Consider the following 27,319-nt stretch of genomic DNA (forward strand, 5'->3'; position numbering starts at 1 on the left):
ATTTTGAGATTTTCAAACCAGGTTACTGGTTATTACAGCTGCACTCCAACAAGTGTTACCTTCAGCTTTCAAAATCAAGACTGTTCTGCTCTTAGAAGCTCATGTGGCAGATTTGCACTGGTCATCCTGAATGGCATAAGAGTAAGGGCATCCACTACAAGAAGCGCAGAAGAATCACCCCACGTGGAGCAGGGGCAGAGAGTGACCGTGAAGGAGCGGTGGGGACGAAGCGTCAGGGACTGACCGCAGCCCCCATTCCCTGTTCCCCTGTGCTGCTCAGGGGGAGAAGGTGGGATAGGATGGATGGGGGGAAGGTGTTTGTAGTTTGCTTTTAATTCTCACTGATCTAGTCTGTTAGCAATAGGCAATAGATTGTATTAATCTCCCTACACTGAGTTTTTTTTGCCTATGACAGTAATCGGTCAGTGATCTCCCTGTCCGTATCTCAAGCCATGAGCCTTTTTTTCATCATCTTTTCTCCCCCTATTCTTTTGAAGAGGAGGACTGAGATAGCAGTGCAGTGGTGCTGAGCTGCCCATCAGTGTGAAACCACCTCAGTGATGTAAACCAAAAAAACCCCAAACCAGAATGGCTGAAGTCAACTGTCAGACAAGACAAATTAGGAACAAAAAATGGAGAGCAACTCTTTGCTCAATCAGATAATGACAGGACAAGGGGGAATTGTTTTAAACTAAAAGAGGGTAGGTTTAGATTAGATATAAAGAGGAAATTCTTTACTGTGAGGGTGGTGAGGCCCTGGCACAGGCTGCCCAGAGAAGCTGTGGATGCCCCATCCCTGGAGGTGCTCAAGGCCAGGCTGGATGGGGCTTTGGGCAACCTGGTGTGGTGGGAGGTGTCCCTGCCCATGGCAGGGGGTTGGAACTGAATGGTATTTAAGGCCCCTTCCAGCCCAAACCATTCTGTGATTCTGTCAGTGAAGCTATACAGAGTTGTATAAATGGTGTGGTCACTGCCTGGCAAGGTAAGATTGCCAGCTATTTGGTGCTGATAGCACTGTCTGATGCTTGCTGTGGCCCAGATCTTTGAGGCTTTACTCAGCTGATAGGCAGTTAAACATTACAAGTGTACATTACTGACAGGGTTGCAGAGTTTGGCTAATGGGCTGTCACAACTACGCTGACTTCAACAGAAATACTAATGGAGAAAGCCATTCTCCACTCAAGTCAGGGCAACTGAGTGGGACTGTAATTTACATCCACATCCAACATAACGTCGGTTTCTAACTGTGCAACTAATTTCACATTGACAAGCTCTGAGCCTCTGCCCTTGGAACTTTTTTTTATGGTCCAGGAGGTTTCTCCAAAGCACTCACATTTTTTCTGACGCTTTCAAGTTGTATTACAAGTAAGAGCCAGTTTACAAACCTGTCTTTGAGTTAATCCTGAACTTCCCCTTCTCATTCCCAGATCTGATGAGGTAGGTAATCTCAGCATTAGTCCCAATGTCCTGGCTTGTAGCAAAAACAGAGAGGACTTCAGTGCCAGGTGAAGTGTCTTCAGGCACAGTGACAAGATAATCTCTTCTTTCAAAGACAGGGGGATTGTCATTAATGTCTAGTACTGTAATGGTAACAGTAGCAAAAGAGGACAAGGTCAGCACAATGCTTTGATCTGAGGCCTTTACACTGATGTTATAGGACGACTGAAGCTCTCTATCAAGTGGATGCTCCAAAATAATGATTCCTGATGAGCGGTCAACTGAGAAGTAACCATCTGCTGAGTCTGCGAGGGAATAGGTAACTTTTCTGTTCACACCTAAAAGAGAAGCAGATGTGAAAATGATAATGTGAAATAAAAAATAAAATAAAAAAGCAAAACAACCCTCCCTCTAACCACCTAATGGAAAACCTAATCAAAATCTGCTATCACACTCATCGTTTCCAATTGGTGTGGAGCACATGGAGGTAAGAGTATGTGAAGGTACAGCATTGCTGAAGGGTTGGGAGATCAGAACATGCTCTTCTCACATGTCAGATCTCTGTGGATGACTTGAGTTCCTTCCCTCATCATGATACTTTTTAAAAAGATCACTTTGCAGAAGTGCTGCATAATGAAACCTGAAAGCAGTATCCAGATTGTTCCTTGCCCAAAAAAGCTTACAACGGAATTAGGTAAGACAGGCAGAATAGTGAAAATGGAAATGTCTCAGAGCACATCCTGAAGGAATAGAAATGTACATAAGGGAAAAATAAGCACATAAAAATACATCAGGTGGCACAGAATGTACGTGCTACCAGTGCTGCCTCGATTCCTGTGTTGAGAAGCAAAATATTATCATAAGACAATACTTTTTAGACAAAAGCTTCATCAAACAACTCCTGCAAGAACATGGACATTTTAGAAAGGGAAGTCCCCCCACTCCCCCAGTTTGAGAGCAAAAACTGAATGGTACAATAGCCCATGTTTTTCAAACCTTGCCCATATTTCCCAATACATAACAGTTATCCACCCGGCTGCTGAATATGTAGATCCATGCTAAAGTTTCTAGTAATAAGGCCTGAGGGGAAGGTACTGACTTGGTTGTTTGCTGTACTACAGGGGGATAGCCATTTCAAATCTAATTAAATGTGAACACAAATGCAACCTCACTCAAGCTCCCTTGATGCTGGTTGTTTCTGTGCTTTGGTCCTGGGTTCTGTGCTAAAAGATTATAACTAAAACACAAAGACCCACTAAACTGGAGTGTCTCTGTTTTTAACATCTCTCACTTGAGCATTTGCTGCCCTTTTTGCTGGAGAACAGACCTTACAAGCCTGACATTACTCAAAGGAACAATCCCTTCTAGGCATATTTTGTTAATTTAAAATTTGTGACAGTATTATTCTGCTTTCCAGCAGCAAAGCATTGTAGAAATGACTGATCAAAAGCAGCACAAATCACATTTGTTTTCTGCTTGACGTAGCAGGAGTAGAGCATCCACACAAGGGGGAGCTGGGAGACTCTTTTCTTCAACCATGCTCACATAAAAGCTAGAGCAACTACAAAGTCCCAGACCCTACTCAGATAGCATTAGGAATTCCTGTTTGACCTCCTAAGGGAATAAAGTTTTAACACAGTGCTTGAGACACCAGAGTATATTTCAAATGTTCAAATGCCTTTAGAATTAAGAAAAGTTTAAATGCCAATATTGTAATGAACCAGATTTTTTTTTTTTCACAGCATCACAAATGTAAAAACTGCAGAGAAGCTCTCCTTCAGCAAAGCATGCGAGGCAGACGAGGAGACTACTTCTGTCTTACACATGAAGAACTGAGTTCAGCACACAAGCTAGTTGGAGACTCTTTCGTGTGTTGGAACACCTAGACCCTGAACACCCTGCAGCCTGATGGAGACCATGCTCGTATCTTCACTTAGCCTCACAGACCTGTTGAAATGTGCTGTCACCTGACAATCAACTAAGGTGACTGAACCGAAGAAGGAATAAAACCCCCCGGAGAGTGGAAGGTTCTGAAGGTCTGAATGTCTGGAGATGTGTCTGCATTTCTGTAAGGATCTCCTCCTGCTACAAATCCTCCTCTAACCTCCACAGGGACACACCTGACCAGAACAGTTAATGAGCTGTTAATTAGAATTGATCCCTAGGGATGCTGGAAAAGTGGATTTTGCCCAATTCAGAGCATGCTGTTGAACAGCCAACTTACACACACATCTCAACTGTAAAGCTGTTTAGAGCTATGTACTTGGATCTCTTGTTATCTGCCAGCTTCTATACAGAATTAAGCACTTCTCTTAAGCAGGGACCTTAACACACATCTTCCATGCCTATGTGCCTGCGACTGCATGAGAGACTGAGCTTGGTCTGGGTTTTCCTCTGGCACAAAGACCCTGTTTGATACTCATCACGGTGTTTCTTGCCACAACACAGAAGATACATAGATTTTATTCCCTTTAAGGGCAAAAATAGCTGGAAAGGAGATGGCCTACCCATGACTTGTGTCTCAGAGCACCTCAAAACCGCAGCAAGGAGATCTTGCATGAGGAAGTGGGCAGAGATTTTGGTGCATGAGACACTGGATGGGGCGAGTTCACATACAAGAACTGGTAACTCTGGTGATTGCAACCTGACCAATATACAATCAGACTGCACTCCTTGTACTCTGCTGCCTAAAGGTAATGACAGTTAATTAACAAAATATGAATAATGCTTTTTGATAAGCGATTGCTATTGGTCCCACAAAGGAGCCTGTTCAGATTCACATTATGGTGTTCTGGTTGCTAACCCTAAGACAAGTAATTTTCAGGCAGAAATGGAGAGAGTTACTTCTTGAAGGCAAGTGTTCTTTTCTTGGAAAACAAGAGAGGAATACAGAACTTCCAGGGTTATCACAGAACAAACTATCTGCATTGATGATCAAAACAGGTTGATGATCAAAACAACCTTATTTTGGCCATGGGACCTGGAATAAAGTCTCTTACAGGTGAATTTATAATTTTATGCATGGGTCAGTGCTGAGGGCCTGAGCTGGGACACTCACAGATACCACTCCTTGGTAGCTTCCAGCCTGAACACAGAGGCAGAAAAGAGGGAAAAATACATATCTCAGCAGCCTGCTGCCCTTCTATAGTGCTTTGTGGGGATGCAGCCTAACACTTGTTCCTTGGGAGGACAATGAATTCAATGAAAAGCTGCAGAAGAAAAAGCACTTGGGAGGAAGTGTTGTATCAGTAGCTGTCTCCCCTCAGCTTCCTGGCTCAAGTCAGGAAACTAAACAGGCAGGAGGCAAAGATGAGGTAGAGAGTTATTTCCACTGAAATCCAAAATACTTGAGTGCTCAGGGTTACCATTTGCCTAGACAGAAGTGTCCACCAGTTTGTGTCAGTGGCAGCCCTGCTGTGGAGACAATGGTAGACTCTGCTTTGATTATAAAGACTTTTTTTTATTTTTTTTTCCTGTGGAAAGGAAACAACTGCTCCAACACCACAGTTCCTGGATTGGTAAAGAAAGCAATCCTCCCACACTGCTTGCCCACAGCTGTTGGGGGATTAATGTTTGCAAACTGTGTTCTCTCTATTCACTTACTCACTTAAACTTCTCAGATTTCTAAGGTGCCAATCACAAACATAAGCTATTTGAACATGGAAAGCTTTGCAGGAATTACTATTCCTATAAGAGGATTGCAGTATATTTTTAAAATAAAGGTAAAAGCTAGCACATTTTACATTTAGACCTGTATTAGCATATGATAGAATATTGCCCTTTGCCAAATCTCTGGTGTGAAGAGCTTGTACAACAGCCATCTAGTACCTCAAATGCCATCCTTCAGCAGGGATTTTTCTGGTTTTCTTCTGTACTAAAACAAAGGAACATGTACTGAATGTCACATAATAACATCTTCTATGTCATTACTGCTTTAAATAGAAACAGGGAAATAAAATCTCTCTCTTTATAATTAAGAAATATCAAATTGCTCCTTGTCTAAGTCAATTGAAAATGGTGGAGTTACAACACAGGTTGATCCAGATGAACATCAGTAAAAGGCTGAGCATTAATACAACAGGCACAATCCCCATACGACAGTGAGATTCTGCAGTGGGCATTACCTCCTGACTGCATCACACACGATCTGAAATTTATACATATTCAAGACCTTATATAGTGTGTTACTCCTCTCTAGTTTTCATCTGTCACCTGAACTCATTATTTAATGTTTTTCCCCGAGTATAGCTAGCCCACTCATTCTTGTTTATCTGTGGAAAGTGAGGCTTAACTTTGTTGTCTGCTCACTTACATTTTGAAAACCTTGGGAAAGAAAAATAATGGCAAGCATTAAAAATAAACAAACAAGCAGTAAAACAGAAAAAGTGTCCAGAAAGAGAGCTGTAAAAATAGTTATTGCTTATCAACTTAGCAGTTAAGTTTAGGCATTTTGCCTGATTATTTATTGTGCTTTCTCTTTCCTCTGTTTCATGGTGTGATTGTTAACAGTGGCACCTAGCACATTTTGTGATCAACTAAATGTTAACTACAACACCAGTTACTGGTAGTTAAAAGTCCACAACTTCGTTAACAATAAACAAGACAGAAGACAAACACTAAACCAGATTTTATATTTCTCCATCATTTTGAGATGAAAGAGAGAGAAATCTGGACAAAAGATGTACTGAGACATGCTTTCACTATGTTGTTCCTCTTCTGTGGAGAAACAACAGCCTTAACTCCAAAAGGAGTTTTCTGGTTCAGGTGGGTTGGGTGTTGTTTCTTGAGTGGGGAGATGAAGTCTTGCTGACTGGCTCACTCTCCTCTTTTCTAGCAGGGATTTATATGGCCCAGGGTGTGGGCACACACAAGTTGTTTCCATCAGTGATCCTGAGTGCTTCACTTCTTCATGATTATCAGGCATAAGCTTGATTATGTTTTCGAAGGGAAGAGAAGCTATGAAGTAATTGGAGGTGTAAACACCATTCAGATACACCTAATTTAGAGTTATGCTGGTTACAGTAACGCTGCATCTGACAACACTGGGCAATTTAGCACTATGCTGAAATAGTGGTCTGTAGCAGGAGAATGCATTCATATTTATACATATTTATATACATATACATATTTACATACACATTTATATGTATGTATGCATCCATGCATATATATACATGCACATAGACATAAATATGTATGTTACAGTGGCCCAATTCAAATACAGGGCTTATTCAGTCAAAACCATCCAGGAGGTACAATTCTCCCTGTTTGTCACGCATCTAGTTCTCTGACTCCATGCTGTTAATAATGTCTTGGAAATCTCAAAAATAAAAGAAATTCATGGGAATGACAAAGTATAAGGATAGCACCAAGGCCATACAACCCATGTTTCTTTCCTTTCTATCTGGCCTCTTAGGATGTCGCAGAAGGAAATTAGAGTGTTTCGATGACTTCTGCTTGCTGAACACAGACTAACTCTGAGTCATCTCAATACACAGATACACATTATTGTAATGCAAGATGGGTGCTTGAGTTCCCCTGACTACCTATTTGCAGCTTTAAAAATCTGACTCTTTGAAGGATTCAACAATAGGGTCGCATAGTCTGACTGCTAACAGGACTGGGTCTCCTAAGTGTCAAGGCGTGGGAAGCAAAATATGGAATACGAAGCAGGGCTTATTTAGGTAGAAACCTGAGTTTTCTACAATAATCCCCAAACACCTTGTTTATTTACCTCCTAACACTAGAGAAGTCTTAACTCCACTGAGTCTATCATTTTTTATTTGGCAATTTTTCCGGGGCCCAATGTGCAGCATCTCTGCAGCATCTCTGCATTCCTCAAAGTGCTCCTGACTTTATTAGAAGGCAAAAGCTATGTTTTCTCCTGAACAGCTTTCTGGGTGAACTTGAACCTGTAGGAGTCCTCAGGACTAAGCAGTCTGCCTTGGCCAACCTGGTCTGGTGGGAGGTGTCCCTGCCCATAGCAGGGGGTTGGAACTAGATGATCTTTAAGGTCCCTTCCAACCCAAACCATTCTGTGATTCTATGATGATAGATTTGGGCTCTTTTTATAATTCAATAATAGCTAAAACATTTTTTTTTTTAAACTTAGCTGAGGGGGATGTGGGACTTTGCCCTCCCACTCTCCCTATAGAACAAAAGGAGTAGGTACATTGCTATAGGCTATTACTTTTCGTTGAGTAAGCCCTGGGGAACAGAGCACAGAATCCAGTCACCCACCATGCTACAGAGCAATTCTCACTCATGTCTTTTTTTCTTTGATTCCTGAAACCCTTTTCAAAACAGCTTCAGTGATGGTGGAAAAGACCCTCTACTTCAACTGTAACCTGAGTCTGTATAACCTTTTACTTATGCAATGTTGTTTTGAATAGCTTCAGAAAGAGGAAGAGATAATTCAGGTTTTCCATATCCTGCATTAGTATACTATCCCCTGGACTATTTTATAAGGCGGTGGGGCAAAGAGGTGAGTAAAGACACAGGAAGCTCCACGTATGCTTTTTAAAGAGAATGAGCCATCCTTGCCATTTTTTTTATAAACGCTCAGAAACATCATCTAGCTAGCTTTGGCTTCACTGCCAAAGCTATCTACCTAGTAGCTGGGTTTTATTACCTCTTCTATCCTATTATTTGTATTATTCTTCTTATGCACATTTCAATCCTCATTTTCTTTTTCAGATCCTAAATGCCTCAAAATTTTCTGGACCCACTTTAAGGGACCTGCCTAACATAAACAAACCACATGTGAAGCAGAAGTTTGTTGTACATTTGCTTTGCCAGCAAACGTCAAAATCAATGTTGCCTTCAGTATTTTCATGTGCCATTATGCATTATACAGAAAATTGCTCTTTAATCAGGTTGTGACCGCCTTGCCTGCTTCTCTGCGATCTCACCTGGCAGCACTTAACTCTTCCCTGTGTGGCCCAGCTGGGTGTGCAACAGGCTCACTTGCCCTAATTCCTTCAAGAGCAAAGCCCATTGCCGATACAGCTGAAATCTTGACTAGTTTACTTCCACACACATGTTGCTGGAAATGGTCACCCACTGAACCACCTTGTGTTGTGCTCACCAACACTTTGATGCAGGCAAGTGTTTTGTTTCATAAACCCCAGAGTGCTATGTCCCTTGGTCATTATTTTACAAGTATTTAGTTTTTATTCTTTTCATTGATTCTTCAGTTTTCTTGTTGACCTGAAGAAGAGTACAAGAAGGAAAATACGATATAATACTTTTACTGCACAACCCTCCTGGGGGTAGATACAATCCAGACTGGACTGACTGAAATCTAAAGGAGAGTCTACATTACCATTCTTTCCTAGGAAAAAAACAAAACAAAACAAAACAAACAAACAAACAACAACCATTTCTTATTTCCTGTGCACCTGCCTTACAAGTGTACATGGTAAGGGATTTTATTGTATTTTTTTGGCAAACCTAGTCTTTATTGGAACATCAAAATTCATTGAGGCCTAAGACTGCTGGGAAAACATCAGTTTTGTCATAGATTTATTTCAAATCCAAGTTAAAGTTTTCCATCAGAAGCAGAAAGCAAGTGGCACTCCCTCCCCCAGTTCACCAGCTTCCCCAGCAGCCCACCGGGCAGACGATGGGCCACAGTCTGCTCCCCTGCACTTCGTGGTGGACGGCAGGGTTAGAGAGCAGATGTCTCCCAACAGAAGGTCAAATGCCTTCCCCAGGAGGGCTCAGTCCCTTCTGCTGCACTTCTTCCACTTTACATGAAGAGGTGAATAATTAGTTTCCCACACCGAGAACCAGGACGATTAAAAGCTTGATTGATTAAAACTCTCCACATTAAAGGCACTAATCAGAGGGCTACAGAATCTGTCTCATAAATCTTGGCCCAAGGAGTATTTAACTCTACACAACTCTTTAAAAAAAGCACAGCCAAACTCAAGCACAATTGACCTGTATAACCTGTCTGCATAAACTTACCTAAGATAGCCTCAAATATTATCCCAGCTCTCTGAATTAGGCTTTTAACACCCATTTTTTCCCTCCAACCTACTTGAGTACTGCAGCTTCAAATACTGAGTTTGTTTCCGATCATTCATGAAAAAAATCAGATCTCTGCTCTTCCCTACTTTTGTCAGAATACGTGCTGATTTTTGCTTTTTGTTCAGCCTCCTTTTCTTTCCCTAAACGAGCCAAGCTCACCTGTACCTGTGCTACACCCACAGAGCCTTGAGGGGCGTCACATGGCCAACATGGGACCCACGTGTCCTGGACAATGCACCCAGCTCTGTGCTGTGAGGCTTGCAGGCTTGCAGGCTTGCAACAAGCTCAGTTCATCTCATTTTGAGGAGCTACTCCACGCACACAGTGTACACACACACACGGAACGTTCAGTTCATAAAATTGCCTAAACATAAAAGTTTTCCCAGACAGCACTGCCACCTTTTTGCTGCCTGCAAGTACCATAACCTGCTTTAGTTATAGCCCAGGAGAAACACCCATGGCCAGAAGAAGGAAAGAAAAGCTTCAGTGACACAACTCAGCACAAATCCTGCACAACTCAGACTGCAGCACTGTATGCAGGCAATAAAACATGAGCAGCACTGAAATGATTATGGACCTGCAATTCAGGTAGCAATTTGGGCTCCAGGTTTATTTTGATGTTTATCAGCCTTCTAATTTTGTGTTTGCCACAAAGTCCCATGTACGTTTTCTCAGTGTTGCTGCTCTAGCATAACCCTAATTCCTTTGAAACAGGCTGATATTGTAGTTGTCTGATGAGCTTGCTCAGATAATTACGCATCAGTGTTCATGCCAGCTTTTCTTCTCCCCTAATTTGAACAGAATGGAGTAATTTGGCACTTTGATTTGAAGACAGTGGGAGGTGGAAAATCTACCTGCTTCCTGTGAACTCCTCTAACAAACTGTAAAATCAGCATTTGTCCTTCATTTCTTAGTTTGCACATATCGAAACCTGATGGTGGCAAGTTAGTAGGAAGTATTACCTTGTGGAAATATTAAGGTTTTCCAATGGAAAAAAGGATGGGAGAAAATATTATTTTATAATAAAGTTATCAATATTTTAACAAAGGGATGTGTGTATCCACTCTCTCCTCTAAGCATTCATTTAACTTAAGATACCTAGATGCATGGAGAGGTTAAATGGAAACCAACTTGCATGCTACTACAGTTAAGTTCTCAATAGCCAAACCGTTTATTTTTTTTCTGCTGAATACTGTGAAGAAAAATCACAGCTCTCCTTCAATGTGCCCAGGTGGCACAGGCAGTTTCTAAACATGTAACCAAATTACAAATATATGAAACAACTTATGTTGTTAAGTCCTGAAAACTCCCAGAATATTATGAGTTCAGGAACTTTAAGAGACATCAAAGACACAAAGCAGATACAACACTATTTTCCTGTTACCTAGAAATTATCTTAATTATCCAGCAGTGTCTGACGACAATATTTCCACTTTTATGTTAAATGCTGTTTAGTTGCAGGCAGTTGCAGACCACAAATTGACTTATCTCAAGTTTTATCTCAATGGATTCTACATCAGTATTCTTACCCTTATGGTACCTGGTTCTGCAAAACCTAGAGCATAAGAACTGTCAAATTCATAAGAACTGTCAAATTTTAAGATTGATTGTAAAATGTTTCCTGAACATTGAAAATTGATTTGTATGATGATTCCCAGCTTCATTTATGTTTTTAGGATAACTCTCCACAGGACCCTACAGGAATATCGTATACCATGGAGAATATCAATAATATATTTCTACTCTGCGTTGGGAACATTACACTACGTAAACTTAATCATTTTGCAGCAACAGGGAATCAGTGATTTTGGTATCAATAGAATAAATAGTATTAATAGAACAGTAATTAATATAAAATCATATTTTAGAGACCAGAGTCACTTTTATATGATAGTGTCTTGTCTGCTTTTCAAGTCTAGTCATTAAAGGAAGGGCATACCCTTTTCTAATTCATCCCCCTCTTTCACTTATCTTGTTTCAGAAAGAAGATGTAGCAATTAGATCATGGTGTTTTTTTTTTTTTTTTTTTTTTTTCATAGCTAACCATCTTATTACGCAAAGCTGGTGCTAACAGGAACTTTTATTGACAACTTTCAACTCTAATTCCATTGCGTCTCTCCACCCCTTGAATGTCATCTCACCTATGAGAGAAATGGTAATTAAGACAACAATGGAAACCAACAACACTGGGTGTTCAGACTGTTCAGTAGCTAACTACCAGTAATTGGCTCTTCACTGCAGGACAGTGTCATAAATTTTAATAGTGATTTTTCAGCCAAGCATATAATGCAGCACTTCACAGATACTTTAATGAATGCTTTTTGCTCCTTTACTGATTACTGTATATTTACACTATCAACCTTAGTAAAAACTGAGACTTCCAGCATGTACTGTACTTAAAAAAATATATTAAATTAATTATTTTTTATCATTCAGTGAAAGGCCTGCTTTTTATGTGAAGCTACTTAAGCCACAGTTTTTAGAAAACATCTCCAAAACCACAGGAAGAAAAAATAAGTTATGGGATTTATTTATTCCAGCTGAAGTGAATAAGCTGAGAACAAAATCTGATATTCATCAGGTTTTACCACTGTGCTATGAAAAATATCTTTAAATATTTATAACTGGGCCTAGATTTCAAGGTTAAGGTCCTCATATAATAAACTATTCCACTTCAAAAGAATCTACACTTAAACAGCTAGACCATTTATAATGTACATTCACAATGTACAACAATAGCTTCATGCTAAGGTAACCAGCTGGAACAAATGGGAGTTAGAGCAGTATAAAACTCTAGCAATATTGTGATTAATCACATATAAGTCCCTATAGCACGTAACTATATTATTTGCCTATGTAGAGGCACGGGCGACCAAAACCATGGCTCAGGAAAGGAGGTGAGACTGCTGGAGGAAGAAAGTTGGAATTTACCCCAAAAAATTACCACAGATCAGGAGAATAAAAGACTACACACTTCTGTAGCTGCCGCAATGCTTTTTCTTTTTGTAACACCATCATGCCAAGCTTGGCCACGAGCATTTCCAGGTAAAGAAAGAGAAGACAGAAAAATGGGGAGGATCCAGAAACAAGGAGGAAAGGATGAAGAAAGATGAAAGAATGAGGAAAGACGACAGAAAAATTCATCTGCATTGCAGTTCCACCAACTCAGAGTCTTCCTGAGCATTAGTTACTGTTCTCAGTGTTACTCTCTTACCGACATCAGGATCAGTGGCTTGGACTCTCGTTAGCAACGCCTTAGTGGCAGTATTCTCATAGACACACGCGGTGTAGTGATCAGATGAAAACACTGGTGGGTTATCATTCACATCTTCTAAAATAAGATGGATTTCCGATTGGCAGAACCTGCCACCGCCATCCGTAGCTCGGGCAATCAGGTTGTACGCAGGGATTTTCTCTCGGTCAAGTGGGGCTAAGGATTTCAGCTCACCTGAAATTGATTTAAAGCAGCAGTCATCATTACTGCCATAGCAACGTCGCTAATTCTAGACAGTGGGAGTAGCTCAGAAACATGTATTTAACTGGAATTTACAAGAAGAAAAAACAACCTTGCTTATTCCAATGAACAGATTAAAACATCACAGCAGTGTCACTTCTCATTTCTCTCCACCCAACCAAATGAGCTGGCAGCATGAGTGCAGGGAGGACAAGCCACTCATGGTGGCCTTTGAGAATCTGCAACTTCTAAGAGCATAACATGGTATGTTTTTTGAAGTCTGTCTTTTATTACTCTCAAGAGTTATAGACTTCAAGGCTTAGAAAAGCACCCTGGATCTACTGATGACAGCAGCCATAATGAACTGCAAAATTTTCTAATGCTACCGTTCAAAACAGAACCAATCTTTTCTCCCACATTTTAACCTCCAATCACCCCTGAATTCCTGTAGATGCCTCTGGCATCTAGCTTGAATATGACTTCTTATTCTTATAACACAATAAACATTAGCAGCAAAGACAGTTTCTCACTCGGACTGTGAGAACTTTATCCATGATCCATTTTCCACAGCACTGACAAATGACAGCGAACGTGGCCACATCTGCAAACAGCCATTATTAGTCAAAGAGTAAGTTTTGGTTTATTTTGGCAAACGGAATAATTTGCAGTAAAATACAAAATTTGTTGTTAAGGAGCGCAAAACTTCCCTTCCACACACTGCACAGATCTCCGAATGCCTCTTGTCGGTAGTACTACGACAATATCAGGTGCTGCCTCCTGCAAGCCAGGTGGAGGAGGCATTGTACAGGGATGGACTTAGGCTGTCATAACAGAAACTAAATTCCTAGAAGTAACAGAAGTAACAAAAGAGTGGGATTTTTATTCATGGAAAAATTATTTTATTTAGCTTTACTTTATGACAAGCACAAAATCTGGACCTTAGCAGAGATCAGCATCTTTTTGCAGACGCTGTGCCAAATGAACAACACCTTTGTAGCACTCCCCTGTGCCCACAAATTCATTACTGATATCCTTTCTCCACTCAAGCCTGGGTATAAAAAGAATGTTGTTGTTACATGGTATAAAAGCCAGTAATTCCAGATCAGGGTGGAAGACATAAAGTCCAAATGTGAAGGAGGACCCTGCTGGCAGGTTCCCCTTTTCTTCACCAAGACAACTCCAGGACAAGGGCCCCATGCCTCTGACCTAACCTGAGGTCTGGCTGGGAAACAAAAGGGTCAGTTTCTGCCGCCCTGAATACAACACTCAACCCGGCCAACAAACATGTCCCTCCTCCCTCCTGCAATCGCCACCTCCAAAGTGGTCATCCATGCCTGTCAGAACTGGAACTGGCTGATAACCAAATGTAACCTAACTCCAGTTAAGAAAACTGGTACCCGCTGAAGTTGAGGGATTAAGAAGGCTGTCTGAAAACATTTAGTTGTCATCTTACCATTTTCTGGATCTAAGAAAAATTTATTGTTCCCAGGACCGTAGAGAGAGTAGCGAATTTCACCATTGGACCCAATGTCAGCATCTTTAGCTCTGATTTTTAGAATGACTTTGTTTGATGGAATATCTTCAGGAAACAGTGCTGTGTATGCAACCTAGAGAAAAACAAAACAAAACAAAACAAAACAAAAAACACAGAAACGTAAGCTATGCAATAACAGTATTTTATAGCTATTTTACAACTTTTTTTTTTTTTTTAACTCTCTGTAGTGCATTTTTCTATACAGGAAACAATTTTCCTTTATGTAATACAGTCCTAGAAATTCACAGCATTGCTAAGCCTTGAGGTGTCACAAAAACAATGCCATTATGACTCTTAATAGGGCTAGTCTTAGGTGTAAAATGCAGTCACATTTTCTGTCTTCCATTTCTTTCATCAACACCCATGAAATGGATCAGTGTGCTAATGAAGACAACTGTTTTTATCACATCATCCAGCAATGTTGAGGGAGATACAGATTGTGATTCCCCGGAGTGATGCTTGCAATGACAATGGTCCATCGGTGATAATGTAATGATGGGAATTACATATGTGTATACATATGGATATATATAAATAAGATTCTGTAAGCTGTACTGTTAAGGAAATCTAGTTTTCATAGTGCCTTTTGTTTCACGTACACCTTCCTGTTACAGTGATACTGGTTTCCCACATTGCCTCTCCATAGAATAAGAGACAGCTGATGCTGTGAAAGCTGTGGTCAGGCTATACTGCATACTGCATGCATGCCTGACAGCTTGAGAGTAAGCTATATTCTTCTACCTTTTCCACTGTGTCTCTGGCTGCTAGCTACCTGACACATTCGGGAAGGCTGGAGTTAGATTACAGTGAAGACATTTCCACACTGATTGTGAAGGAAAAGCTTTTTTTTTTTCCTTTTTATTTTTTTTTTCTGTAGGGGGGCAGTGGCTGTCCTATAGCAGTGCCACCTCACAACCCTTTTTATTTTAGAAAGCCAGATAAGACCACAGTGCAGAAGATGGAGGAGACTCCTCCACTGCCTTTGCTAGGCCATTATCCTTTCACCCTGGTTTCACAAGACTGTTGAATCCTGCTTCCCTCCAGGTTACTCTAGATCCTTCACTTAAGACCTTCAGGATGAAAACGGGCATATCCTGTAAACACAGCAGTGGTATCCACTGGGAAACCATCACTTCCAGCACCACAGCAGATTGCAGAGGGTGTTGCTAACTCACCCGCTCACAGACTGGGTTGTTATCATTAACGTCAGTGACCGTCACTTCCACAGCAGCTTGGGTTACAAAGAGGCCATCCGTGGCGGTGATGTTCAGGTAATAAACATCTTGTTCCTCCCGATCTAGTGGCCTTTTTACATAAACCTTCCATTCGTTCTGAACCAGTCCCAGAGCGAACTTCCCTTTGGGATTCCCTCCTGCAATGAGACAAGCAACACACAACAGGTTAGGGCATCCCTCCAGGGCTCCCACCTGATTTAAGCACAAATACAGACTCATCTTAGAGGACCAGGAATATGCAATTGTCATTTGTTTCCCAGTGACAGGTGCTTTCAAACTTGCAGATTCAGGAAATCTGTAATGAGATTACGTTCCCTGTGTTTATTGCCCCCCAAACGGCTTGTATGAAAGTGAACCAATAACTTTCAGCGGAAACAAAATCCATTTAGCAGAGCTGAAGATGATCTCTTGTTTAGTTCCCCTTAAGGGCAATCAAATTCAAACTGTGAACAATCAATAGTCCTCTCAGGCTGGTACAATTGTCTTTCCACTTAGTCTCGGGAGAGGATGTAATACACCGCAGCTCTTGTTACCAAGACAATTTCATTAGCTGTTGATTATGCAATCAAGGACTGGAAGTAGGTTCTATTAAGGAATCCTCTAATGAAAGCTTTATCATACAGCTGTGCCTTTCTTCTGCTCATTAAAATTCTAGTTTTAAAAAAAGTTTACACGACACAAGAAGACACATTAGTATTAAATAGTCCTAACAAGAGGTCATTTGAGGAGCAGTTGGAAGATAAGCACTACAATTAGGTCAAATGTATCAGAGGGTGAGAGCTGGGGAAAGCCGGCAAAGAGTGCAGGAGTCGAAGCAGAACAGCTTTTTATCATGCTGTAACACCAACAGTGAACCTCCTAACGTTGCTCTTCCACATCATTAAACTGCACGGGGGAAAAAGCAGACTGGAGAGGGAAAGATTTGGTCCACATCATCCTCAGGAAGGAAGGAAGGACATTTCACATGCGGAAGGTACAAGGAATCAAACCAGGGATAGCTCTTTAATGTTTCTGACAGTTATTTACACTTTCATTTGAAACAGTACAGTCCTCTGCCAGCTCCACAAAGAAACCACCATCAAGCACCTTTCTTTGAGCCTGTTTTCAACCCCCCTTGTCAGACCAGACAGAAGATCTTTTAAGCCAACCACCCAGTTTTCTGTGTCCAGTATCCAACATGTTTGGTCTGTAAAAAATGTATTTGCACATTTAACAATTTAGGATGGAGCACAAAATAGTTACAGCAAACCCGTGTGCTATAGGAACTGAGGACAAGGACAAAGAAAAAAACATCACACTGCTCCACTGGGTAAACTTTAATTCCAGCTAACCTGGTACTAACTCTTTTCCCACCATATTAAGCTTTCTCCTGTGCAGAAATGCAATCTGAGAACTGCTATTCATGTTTCTCATGTATAAAAGTGGTATAAAAATATTAAGGGAAAGCTTATTCTTTCTTGTGTCAGGATCAAGAATGTCAAACACGCTAAGTTTGGTTTTGCTCACAACTTATTCAGGGTCCTGACATGTGTCAGGGGATCAGTCCGAGCTTAATGGAAAGACCAGGTTCTTAAACCTTCCTCTCTAGTTCGATGTTTGAGTAAATAAGTGTTTAAAAAAAAAAAACACAAATCCAACAGAGAAAAAATGTATTTTAAGGGCTGAATGTATTTGAGCTGCCTCTGCTGTCAGGAGATTGGGTGTCACTGCTGTTGCTTCTGGTGGCACAATTCTGTCAGTTCCCAGGGACCTTCTTAGCAAAAATAAGGCAGAGAAGATCTGAGCTTAAAACTGTGCTTAAAATGAAGCAAAAAAGTGTAATGCACATTTCATGCCTTCTTCGTACATCAAAAAGCAGAAAAGAGGTCACGGGCTGTAATCTATGCCTTTTTCATTAGCTACCAATGACAAGACAAGATAGACTGGTTTCTGTTTGATATGAAAGCTAAGTTAGTTGAGATGAGCTGAGGAATTCTTTCTCGTTAAGCATCACCATTAGAGCTAAGTGTAATTGTGTCAGAAAACAACGTTGTAATGAAGAAGATTTCCCGAAAATTAGTCAGATATGCATTATAATTATAAAAGGCCCTGTAGTCATACAGAGCACAAAACAGATATATCACAGATATTTGCTGTTGATAGAAAATCAACTTTTTAGGTCACAAAACCAAGCTGATCTCAATTTTCCCACTGATTTCTACAACAGTTTGGAGTAACCATCACAGGACTCAGACAAACCTTGTTTAACCTATTGTGTGATATAAACTGACTTCTCCTAAAGAGGGTTACTTAGTATGTTGATGTGCACTGCAGGCCAGTCTGAATACAACCCAAGGCAATGTGAAGCTGTCCACTGACTTGAGTCTTAATGTGATTGTCAAAGAAGGTAGACCCCTGCTGATTAACATTAAATTCTCTCTATTCAGCTCAACATCAGCATAAAAAAGCTTAACTCTCTTTTAGAAAAGGCTGTAATCTTATCACAGTGAGCTTAATGTTGTAAACCATTAATAAAAATGGTCTTAAATACTCTTATTTAGCTTCATGATATCAATCAGTGCTTTCCTGCATATTAGTTCTTTTGTAAAAAGAAATGATTAACTGTTCTGAGCTACTATGAAGCAATGCACTCAAGGTATGGATATCCCATTGCTAAGTAAAGAGGAAAGGTAAAATCTAATTAAAATCAGCTGGTGGCTTTTATGGCTGGCAGTAACACTAGCTTGGAGCAATTTTAAAATCACTGTTGCTTTGTTGTTGATGGAATAGCTTTTGAATCACACAGGAATTTTGGGAGTATATATTAAAAAACGGTCCCTGGAATCCCTTTCTCTCCCCACTTCACTAGAAAAGGATCGATTTCAATGGCCAAAAAACCTGTGCAATAAGCAGCAAACATGTGAAACAGTTTATTTGCATGCATTTTTCATGAGTGCTACCTTTCTTCTCTTTTGCTTCTCAGGACTGGCTATATACTTTGTTTTTGGAAGACAAAGGAGGAAGTTGTACTATACAATGTAACAGAAATAATGAGATGTAAACGGTAAGATAATGCCAAGACAATATTCTTAAAAAAGGAAATGCAAAAAATAAAAATAAAAAATCCACACTGTGGCCCAGGGAACCATTTTCTAGTACTTCTACATATGTCTCGATGCAGATCTCATTCTGCAGTGATTAATTAACTTTTTCACTAATATATGTAAGCAGATTCAGTATCCTAGGGGCGTTCTAATTAATTAGTTTTTCACTCTGAATAATGTAGCTTTTCTAAACGGAAGCCTCCTGACTACATGTATTAATGGATTCTTTAAAATCTGTTGGCAGTTTTCTTATGTTCTACTTTGAATGTCACAACAGTGAAGTGCTAGCTACAAAAAACACTCCAGTAACTTTTTAGAATGGCTTTGAGGGTAAAAGAATCAGCATTATCTTTTATCTTTTGTTACTTGAAGTTTAAATAATGCTCTCCCTCCTTCCCTAGTCAGCAAATAGTACAAAGCCAAATCAAGCTCAAGTTTAAGAAAAGAAAGAAAACAGCTAGATACAAATGAAATGCAGAGACACAGTGATCCAAAATAAACGAATCCTGACACACATCATTACTAAAGCACACACAGAGGGAATTATAAGGGCTAAAAGGGAACTGAAAGCTAGAAGCCAGCAGTATCAGTTTTCACTGCAATGCTGACCTGGGAGGGAGAACTGAATATTTACTGACTTATTTATTTAGATTCTCTCTTACATTTATGCATCTATTTAGATACATTCAATTCCTAATTAGAACTCTGGGCATTTGTTTAACTTAAAATCAATAGGTTTATCCCCCCCCCCTCCCCCACACACTTTAAGATGTTGCATGTTTACTGAGCTGCCAAAATAATAAACCCAATCCTCTTAGCTTTACTATTGTAGAATATGCACGCTGTTCTTCAGCCTACAGTACAAGTCCTCCCCAAACATCTAAGCAAACATTTCTCCAGAACTCCAGATTTCAAATATAAAATAGAAGCAAACAAACAGTCAGTTTGCTCACATTGGACAATTAGCCCAGCAAAAAAAAAAGGACACTGCTTACAATACTATTTTCTTCTCCCAAAACACTGTCCATCTTCTTGTATTCAGTTGAACCACATTTAACACTATTGTCTGTTCTTACATTTACGTGCCTGTTGAAGCCTAATTAACTCAAAACACTTTACGATACCAACGTCCTAGCAACTGACATTTTTCTGATGGCTTTTCCTTGTTTTCCACTGTTAAACCTCAGTAATATCTAGCTGTCTTTAGGCTGGCTAAACATCCTAGCTAAACATTGACATAGCCCTGTTGTTTGTCAAAATACCTCAAGTTGTTATACAGGCAATGAGCTCCAACGAGCCTTCAGAAGGAAACTACTGTGCTTCCTAAGTGCACTTGTGTTACCTAAACTTTCTAATGATTTTCTACTAAGATTTTTATATCACGCTTTTCCTTTGTGAACATCTCCACTTGTTATCAAACTCCAAATAACAAATGACAAGTGCAAAATTTTTTCCCACTATCAAATGCAGATTAAAATGGCAGTTTGAAAAATGGAGTTTGAAAATGGCAACTACTTGCCAGTAATCATGGAAACCTCTCCTAAAGGGAAAGAGTTCAAAACAGAATATATATTTACCCACCAGAATGCATCTTCCCCTTTTCAAAGGTGATCAGAAGGCTGCAATAAGTGTTTGCATTTCTTAAAAAAGTGCAAAGGGCTCTTAAGTGATCACATCTGGCCCAGAATGTTTCTTCCTTTCATCTCCTGAAAGATGATTTTTTTCCATCTCTTTTCTGTGTGCTACTTTTCATGAAGTGTACTTGCACGAAGCTGGTTTTGATGGATCCAAATGTCATTCTCGTAATTTGTCTTCTTTTCCCTTTTTGTCAGTGTCCTGTTTTTCCTCAGAATTTGTTTATTGTATTCAGGGAGGTTTCTACAGCTCAAAATGCCTCCAAAAAGATACAACATTTGAATAATCACCTGGCTAATCTGATCCAAGAAATATTCAAATGCAGTTCCCAAGCTTAATTTGGGGTGAAGTGTGAATAGACTATTTCATTACTTAAACTACACTTTAATATGTTTTAATATCTGAATCAGAAGAACCTAGTTTCTCTATGTGCATCTCCCAGGTTCAAAGGTTATACTCAAACAGTGGAGTTTCTGAGCTCATATGCTTTAGTAATTGCACAGTAGGCATTAAAGAAAGTTTGGGGCTTTGTCATCTAATGTTTTCAGAAACTAAAAACAAAACAAAACAAAAACAAAAACAAAACAGCAAAATATCTGATATATTTTGAACTGTGGTACAAATTAAAGTACAGAATGACCTATAGTTTTTGAGTCATATATGACAATTATTCAAAAGTCCAGTTTTTGCTAAATTAACAGCACAGGAATGTGAAGAAAACAGATCAGTACATAATTAAAAGCATAATTCATTATAAGAGATGACAAAGTCTTCAGGGCAAAGAAAAAACAGTATCTTTGTCTGATTAACAGGGTATGCTAAAATATTTTTGTTACAAACCTGAAGGGTTTGCATTTCCTATAGCAACTTCTATACTGGCATCTCAAAAACTCAATATTACAAATCACTTCAAATATTACAAAATCACTAAGATGAAGCACTACTTATATAGTTTTAGATATGTGGAAACTGAGGCACTATCAGATAATGCACCTGGTTTACAGCCTCCAAATCCTGTGCTTTACTCACAAGACTAATTTTTGCCTCTAGTTCTAATAGCCTACAACACGTCACACTGCAAACATACTAGCTTTTGCAAACCTTCATACTGAATCTAGGCTTTTATGTAAACAGTATGAATTTCTGACTGATTTGAAAATGATGCTACTTCAGATGCATAACACAGGCACTCTGTAGATAACTGGAACATCCCACTTGTCTCTACAAACCATCCCACGAACATTTCCAATTTAATAGCCAACACAGAAGTAGAAGTCTTGTACTCCAGTGCAAAATAAACAAACTGTTATCCTGTGAGTTGTCAGACTTTTCATTTTTGCCCAATGCATCTACTTGTGTGCAGTCTTGTGCAATTCTAATCCTATCCAGTGAGATATATGTGGACCTGCCCAAGAATCTGTTTATTACTGTGTAATTAGTATTAGCTCTTGGACTGTGAAGTTTGGAGGGAGTGACAAAGTTATTCCCTAAAAAAATCTATTGGACAACACAAGCTGTAGGCAGAAAAAAAACTGCAGCACCCCATCACTCATAGTACACTCACATAAAATACAGCCTGAATCTAGGAGAAAAGAAGGAAAGAGCAATGTTACCACACTTTGAAAAATATGTTAGTAATATAATTGAAATAGCCTCTTGCTGTATATAACAATGCATAGCAGCTAAACGGCTCTTCAGAGTGGATTACAATTTCCCTAGCCAGAAATCTGGGCTGATAAGAAATGGCATCCCCATCTTCCTCCAAGGTTGCTCCAATGTGCAATTTTCTTAAATAGTGTTATTTTGAAATGGTTCCTACATGCACTCTCCTCTCTCAAAAAGAAAAAGGCTATTCCAAAATTTTTAATGCTTGGAAGTGTGAAGACTTTCTCCTTAAGAATGAAATGTTCTTCTTCCCTTGGCTGAAACATTGTCATGATGTTTTCCAAGCTGTGGTATTAATTATGATGGGTTGACGGGTCATGCTACATTGCACCGCAGCAAATCATGAAGAATTATTCTGGAAAGTTAGAGAGAGAATCACCTGGACAGACACAGACTGACACAAACACAAACACACGTTCCCTTCCCTTCTTCTCAACTTTTCTAGTTGCTCCAAAAGTATCTCCAAACTAAAGGAAAAAAGAGTTGAAGGGAGATGCATTTGTCTGAGTCACAGTGGTAACTTAGCGTAAACACTCATAATTTTTCTCCTTAAAACTGGACACATGCACAGTTCTTCAGTAAAGCTGTTTTTGGGAAGAAAGCATGCTTGTCGTTTCTTACCTGTAATATGGTAGCTAACCTGCCGGTTGACATCAGATGTGTCTTCATCCCAGGTGCTAAGAACAGCCACAACTTCCCCTGGAGCATCGCTCTCCTTCACCGATCCTCTGTAGACCTCATGCTCAAAGACAGGTGCGTTATCGTTTATGTCTGTCACAGTGACTGAGACCAAGGTGGTTGATGACAAGGATAAGGTTTCCCCCAGATCTGAGGCCACCACTGCAAAAGTGAAGGCAGGATCCTTTTCATGGTCCAGATCCTTCAGTGTGCTAATCCAGCCACTGTTGCTATCAATGGTGAAAGCTTCTGTGATCTTCTCCAGCTCTGATTCCAATGCAAGTGTATAGGTGACCTGCCCATTTGCACTTGAGTCTGCATCAACTGCTTTAACTTGCATAAGTTTTGTTCCTACGGGCATCCCTTCCATTATTATAGCGTCATAGCTCGCTGTTTCAAATATGGGCTTGTTGTCATTTATATCCAACACCTTCACCTCCACATCCACTGTCAACACAATGTCCACTTTGTCCAATTGAATGGTGGCTGCAACTTTGAAATGAAAAGCAGAATTTGTCTCGTGGTCAAGTCTCTTATCCAGTTTTAAGAGTCCCGTGTCTTGTTCTATGATGAATACACCATCTTTGTTATTTTCTGTCAGCTCACCATTAACTGTGCTGTACAAAGCACCCTGATTAGGCGCAACATGCACAATGTCAATAGTACTGCCTATGAGGGTGTCTTCTGCTATGGTGAAAGAATACTGGGGTTGAGAAAAGGAAGGTAAAATGGTTTCTGAAGGTAAAACATGGATGTAGACAGGAATGAGAGAATGCTTTACAGGAATGCCACCATCAACTGCTTTGACGAAGAATGACAGAACTGTGTTTTTCAGTTGGTTAAAGCTACCCTTGGTGACCATCCATCCATTGTCTGGATCTATTTCAAGCAGATCAGCTACTGAAACTGAGGCCTCGCTATAAAGAGAATAGGTAATTCTGGAATTGGGTCCATCATCTGGATCTACTGCTTGCACTTGAGTCACCAAGTAACCTTTCCCAACATCTGCTTTGACGCTTGCTCTGTATTCAACTGTCATGAATTGGGGAGCATTGTCATTCTCATCCACTACTATCACTCTCACAGTGCAGAATGTAGTCCTGCCACCTCCGTCAAGTGCTCTCAGAAATATACCGATGTCACTTTCCAGCAGGTTCTCCCGGTCTAGTCGCTCAGTTGTCAGAATCTGGCCGTTGCTATCAATCAAAAATCGGTCCTTGGCAAAGTCATTTATTATGGAGTAGCTTATCTGGCCATATACACCTGAATCCCCATCTGTGGCCTTCACATGAAGCACCTTAGTTCCAGGCGCTGCATTTTCTCTAACCTCTGCAACATAAACACTCTGTGAAAACACAGGGCTGTAGAGGTTGGCCCCAAGGATCTGTATATGCACCTGAGCTGTGCTGGTGAACAACCCATCTGAGACAGAGACATTTAGGCTGTACATGGGCTCCATTCGCTGCTTCCGATGGTTGGAAAGGGTGATTACACCGCTCTTGCTATCCATAATGAAACTGGTCCGATCGTTTCCTGATAGGATGCTATACTCCAGTCTGTCAAAATCAGAGCTGTCAGCATCTGAGGCTTGGACGCAAGTCACAAAATGACCCCGAGGTGCCAGTTCACTCACATACGATTCATATATTAGCTGGTTGAAAATTGGAGGGTTGTCATTCATATCTGTTATTGAGATACTAACAAGCACCTCACTGCTAAGTGGTGGGAACCCATTATCAGTTGCTCTGACTTTCAAGCTGCACTGCTGTATGAGTTCATGATCCAACATACGTGCTGTCAGAATTAGGCCACTTGTGCTGTCTATATGGAAATAATCTGTGCTGTTAAAGGTATCCTGGACTATCTGATATTGCACAATTTTGTTATTGTCAGAGTCAGCATCAGTGGCAACAACCTGCAACACAGGAGTCCCAATCAAAGATGCTTCAGACAAAGTAGCATTATAAGCTGACTGATCAAAAACTGGAGGGTTATCATTCACATCATTAACAATCAAGTCCACAGTGACCTCAGCTCGAGCACCAGTGAGGGCATCACTAGCTCGCACCATCAACTTGAAAAGGGAATTTATTTCATAGTCCAGTGGGCTGATGACACTCAGAACTCCGGTATCGAAGTCAATGTTAAACTGATTGTAAGGATCTCCATCGACAATGATATAAATGATACCCTGGCCTTCTGGACTTGTTGCATTTATGCTTAAAATTGGTGTGTGAATTTCTACATCTTCATTCACGGAGGCTGTATAGAAGGGCTTGTCAAATACAGGCATTGCTTTGTTAACAATAGTAATGGGGAGCTCTACTGAAGCAGACAGTGATGGGTTGCCACCATCTTTTGCAAGAATGACAACCAAATACTCTATATTAGATAAGTCAGAATTGAAGGCTTCTTTCAGGGTGACACTACCAGTTCCCCTATCAATTTCAAAATGTCCGTAATCTTCCTTCAGAAGATATGACACATCACCATTTTCATCCTTATCTTTATCAATAGCTGTCACTCGATATATCAGGGTACCAGGCTCAGCATCAACTTGCACAGCAGCGTAGTATGGAAGCCCTACAAACACTGGTGCATTATCATTTATGTCTTCAATGTAAACCCTCACCACCACTCGAGCGACACGAAGGTGATCTAGTTCACGGCTTGCTTCCACCACCAACTCATACAGCTCTTGTTCCTCTCGGTCAAAGGGTATGCCAGTCGTCTGAATGACTCCTGATGTGGGTTTGATTTTAAATTTGTTTCCTGGGTTTAATATGCTATATTTCAAGGGCTCATTAAGACGGTTACCAACAGCATTTACCACAGCAATCTTTGTGATATTGGTGGTGTTTTCTGAGATAGACGTGGAATAAAAATTTTGTGTGAAATGAAGCCCGCTATCCATGGCTTCTTTTACCATTATTGTCACCATAGCAGTGCTATAAAATTTCCCATCAGATACTCTTACTATTAGCATATAATGGTCTTTGGAGAGGCTATTGTTTTTAATGGTGAGTACTCCTGTGTTTGAATCAATCAAAAAATAGTCCAGATTGCCTTCGATTAGACTATATGTGAGTTCAGGAGGGATCTCTGAATCTGGGTCTGTAGCCCTGACTTTGAGAACCTCAACACCAACATATGTGGGCAGAAGCAGGACGGTCTCAAATACTGCCTGGCTGAAGACTGGTGGGTTGTCATTGACATCAGTTACCTCAATGGTTACTTCAACAGGGCTCTCTGCTGTAAGCTGAGGATTTCCACTGTCTCTAACATGCACATGGAAGTGGAAGTGGGCTATTGTTTCATGATCTAAATTTGCAATGGTTCTAATTGCACCTGTGCTGGAATCTACTGTGAAATACTTTTTTGCAGTAGATTCAACGATCTGGTAGACAAGCAAAGCGTTCTGGTTGCTGTCAGCATCAGTGGCACGTATCACAAGAGGGCTGTTATTTGCACTCCGGACTATGCTATTTACAGGAGCAGCTTCGCTTATGCTGCCTGAGTACTGAGAGAAGAGAAAAACTGGTGGGTTATCATTTTCATCAACAACCTGAATGTTCACAGTGGCATTTGATGCCATCCCTGCCATATTTGTTGCCTGTACAATGAGCTGATAAGAGGAAGCACGTTCATAATCAAGGGTTTTTTGACTGGTGATGACTCCAGAATATGGGTTTATAGTGAAGACTCCATCCACATTCCCATCTTTAACCTCATAAACTAATGTGGACTGACTGATTGCAGAAAGAGAGATCACAGAAGTACCAATATCCACGTTTTCATTAATCTCAGCTTGGTATTCTTTGAGAGTGAACTTAGGGTGGGAGTTATCTGCCATTGTCACAGATATCCGTACAATTGCTGTTGCAGAAAGTGGTGGAGAACCTTGGTCAGCCACTTTAACTGACAGAACAAACTGTCCCATTGTGGTTAAGTCTGGCTCCTTCAGTAATGTAATGATCCCTAAAACTGGTTCGATCTTGAATGTGTTTCCTGTATTTCCTAAAACATAAACATTGCAAGAAAATTAGAAATGAAATACAATGCATTTAAATGATAATTAATAAAGGGCAATTCGCTGCAATTTGTCAAAGACAGTTACTAAAAAAAAAAAAAAATAAAATAATTATAAAGGGCCTTCCAGTCTTTCTTTCTGAAAATCAGGCCATTCCAGCAGGCAGTGCAGATGTTCAAACATTCAGAAACTCAGGTGCTGGTGTTTATTACCTTGATTCTCAGTGTCAACATTGGAGCATGTGGTGCATGTATATTACTACCACCAAACTAGGAAAAAGCATCCCTAGATTATGGGAGTTAGTCAAATACATGTATGTACACCTAAGGCAATGAAACTAGATCAGAGGCTAACAAGCCAATTACATGACAAATGGATAACAACTCAGTCTCTTAATTGAAGGGGATATTATGCAACCATAGAGAAGATTACAGTAGTTCAAGACTCAAAGAACTGAATATAAAAAGGTTAAAGTGGCATTTAGAAAAATAAAACTGAACAAATAGCATAGAAAAGAGATTAAAGTATCTTGTG

At 40.2% G+C, this 27,319-nt stretch overlaps 1 protein-coding gene across 20 annotated transcripts in view; it reads right to left on the reverse strand.

The window, feature by feature from the left end:
- FAT3 (FAT atypical cadherin 3) overlaps positions 1–27,319 on the reverse strand; it is a 426,083-nt gene that overhangs the window by 57,036 nt on the left and 341,728 nt on the right. For all 20 annotated transcript variants that reach the window (XM_080567237.1, XM_080567235.1, XM_080567238.1 and 17 more), the window contains 5 exons: positions 22,699–26,772; positions 15,635–15,831; positions 14,379–14,532; positions 12,686–12,919; positions 1,386–1,775 (listed from right to left, as the gene is read on the reverse strand). In XM_080567237.1, coding sequence (XP_080423363.1) covers positions 1,386–1,775; positions 12,686–12,919; positions 14,379–14,532; positions 15,635–15,831; positions 22,699–26,772 — 5,049 coding nt within the window. The remainder of the gene's footprint in view (positions 1–1,385; positions 1,776–12,685; positions 12,920–14,378; positions 14,533–15,634; positions 15,832–22,698; positions 26,773–27,319) is intronic.

This window comes from Anser brachyrhynchus (assembly GCF_964034855.1).
Source record: "Anser brachyrhynchus genome assembly, chromosome: 1".
NCBI lineage: Eukaryota > Metazoa > Chordata > Aves > Anseriformes > Anatidae > Anser > Anser brachyrhynchus.